The 2,304-nt window shown below is 41.2% G+C and overlaps 1 protein-coding gene across 1 annotated transcript; it reads left to right on the top strand.

Moving 5' to 3' along the window:
- Positions 1-44: 44 nt before the first annotated feature.
- On the top strand, positions 45-1,674 carry fev (FEV transcription factor, ETS family member). The gene has a single exon (XM_014016503.1). The coding sequence runs from the start codon at positions 53-55 to the stop codon at positions 650-652; it is 600 nt and encodes a 199-aa protein (XP_013871957.1). The 5' UTR covers positions 45-52; the 3' UTR covers positions 653-1,674.
- The last annotated feature ends 630 nt before the right edge of the window (positions 1,675-2,304 follow it).

Genomic DNA, 2,304 nt, shown 5'->3' with positions numbered 1-2,304 from the left:
ATATATATGCGTTTCAAATATAAGTCATGTTTATAATTATAATTTTTGGTAAATGTCAGATAACTGGGACAGATTTGAATCAATAGAAGTGATTGTTTGTGGTGTCTCAGGCAGTGGGCAGATCCAGCTGTGGCAGTTCCTCCTGGAGCTCCTGTCCGACAGCACCAACGTCTCGTGCATCGCCTGGGAGGGCACCAACGGCGAGTTCAAGCTCATCGACCCGGACGAGGTGGCCCGGCGCTGGGGCGAGCGCAAAAGCAAGCCCAACATGAACTACGACAAGCTGAGCCGCGCGCTGCGCTACTACTACGACAAGAACATCATGACCAAAGTCCACGGCAAGAGATACGCGTACAAGTTTGATTTCCACGGCCTGGCGCAGGTGTGCCAGCCGTCCACCACCGAGCAGGCCATCTACAAGTTCCAGGGGAACTTCTCCCCGATCCCGTTCACTGGTTTCTCCAAACTGAATCTGATGACGCCCGGCGTGGGGCCTTCGGGGTTCCCGTACTGGCCCGGTTCCCCTCCCGCTGCTCTGTATCACAGCCACAACCTGCAGCCTCCTGGGCCCATTGGCACAGTGTCTCCATCCCACATCAGCTGCGTCAACAACATCAACAGTCTGAGCAACATCAGTACCCACTACAACTGACTCTCACTGAGGACTGAAGGAGGCGGTTAAGTGTCCACACAGGTCGGCTTTGACAGATTAAATATTTCTTGATTTGACTCCCCTCATTGGCACTTCCTGGCTAAAGGATGCGCAACACTTTAGTGTTAGGGAAAAMAATATAATATGGTCGTGAAATTGTGAAATATGTTCCCCACAATTAACCAGTGCAGTAACCTGCTACTGAAATACTGAATACAAGCAGGATCTGCAAAATAAAGTAGAAAACATTTAGATAAATTGTATTTCGCTGAGATGCATTTTGTGTCCAGAATTATTCTTTTTAAACGCACCAAAAGGTCGGATTTTACGCACAGTGGATAGAATCCTTTACGCGCGATATTTTGCAAATTACATAAATCCGGAGACCTCCCAAAATATAGATTTCTTAATTTTAGCAACAGTTTGAAGAACTCAATTAGAAAAATAAAGAAACACTTTAAACGGGGGACTTGAGGGAGGAAAACAAAGAGCGTACATTAAAACAAAATCAAACAAAACAAAGAAAATGTCAACATAAAATAATCAAAGACACGTTTCTATCAGCTAAAAATCTGATTTWCTGTTTCTGTTCGTCCATCACTGCAGTTTTATTTTTAATATCCGACTGGATTTTTGTGTTTAGGAGCGAATCAACCAATTATTAGTGGATCTCTGGCGCCATCTCGTGGTTGAAAACTGGTATGTCCTTCTTGTGTGATATACAGCATTGACAGTTGATTATTTGCATTGGCATAAAATGCATCAGATCAAACTTCACCTAGATTTATACACAGTAACAATAAATTTGGTTCAGAAACAGAGTTTTATGTTAAATAGGCTGAACAGTGACAAACTGATGAACTCTGTAAATACAGTAGGTTTTGGTGCAGACAGACTCATTGTGCTGCTTTTTTAATGATTTCATTGCAAATTAACTGACTGATTAATTTAGCTTCATATTGTGGCTTCAACGAGTGTTCCAATGGAGAAAAATCAAGTCAATAAAATTACATTTATAAATATATCTCTTGGTTTATAACCAAGATGTTTTGATGTTCTGCTTATTACTTGGAGTATTCATTCATGTTATGCAAATTTACGCAGCTATTTTTGCAATTTGACTGAACCTGGGATCCTCTTTGACTCAGAGTGTGTGGACCTGACAAAGGAAGGACTCTTAAGAACTCATTTTGAACTGTTCCACAATTTTCTCCTTCTAACCCACAAAATAACAGCAACAGAAACTGGTCTGTTGCTGGTTGGAGTGTRCAGATAAGTCAATTAAACAAGAGCATAATGACACAAATATCCTTAGTAATCATTTTTACTTCATACTATCTCTAATCGGACTTGAACATTTATAACTCAGTTTCTTCACCAAACTTTTCCTGCAGCGTTGCTGGAAGCCAGTGTCACCAGAGGCCACTGTGCAAGAAACTGAGTACATTCTGATGTTAAGTTGTTAATCCATCACAGAACCACATAGGCAAACAAGACACACAACCATTCACACACACTCACACACAGGAACACATTGATTTGATTTGATTTGATTTATTTATTTAACAGGAAAAGATTACTAAAAAACAAGCCTGACTCAGCATAATTGCTGTTTTACAGCAGGTTCCTGTTCTGCAGCACATAAAACACTC

Source organism: Austrofundulus limnaeus, unplaced genomic scaffold, assembly GCF_001266775.1.
Source record: "Austrofundulus limnaeus strain Quisiro unplaced genomic scaffold, Austrofundulus_limnaeus-1.0 Scaffold146, whole genome shotgun sequence".
In the NCBI taxonomy this organism is placed as follows: domain Eukaryota; kingdom Metazoa; phylum Chordata; class Actinopteri; order Cyprinodontiformes; family Rivulidae; genus Austrofundulus; species Austrofundulus limnaeus.
Note: the sequence above shows the minus strand (reverse complement) of the source record. Positions and strands in the feature narration are given on the sequence as shown.

Coding starts and splice junctions, on each gene's coding strand:
- fev (XM_014016503.1), top strand. CDS start 53: ATGTCAGATAACTGGGACAGATTTGAATCAATAGAAGTGATTGTTTGT.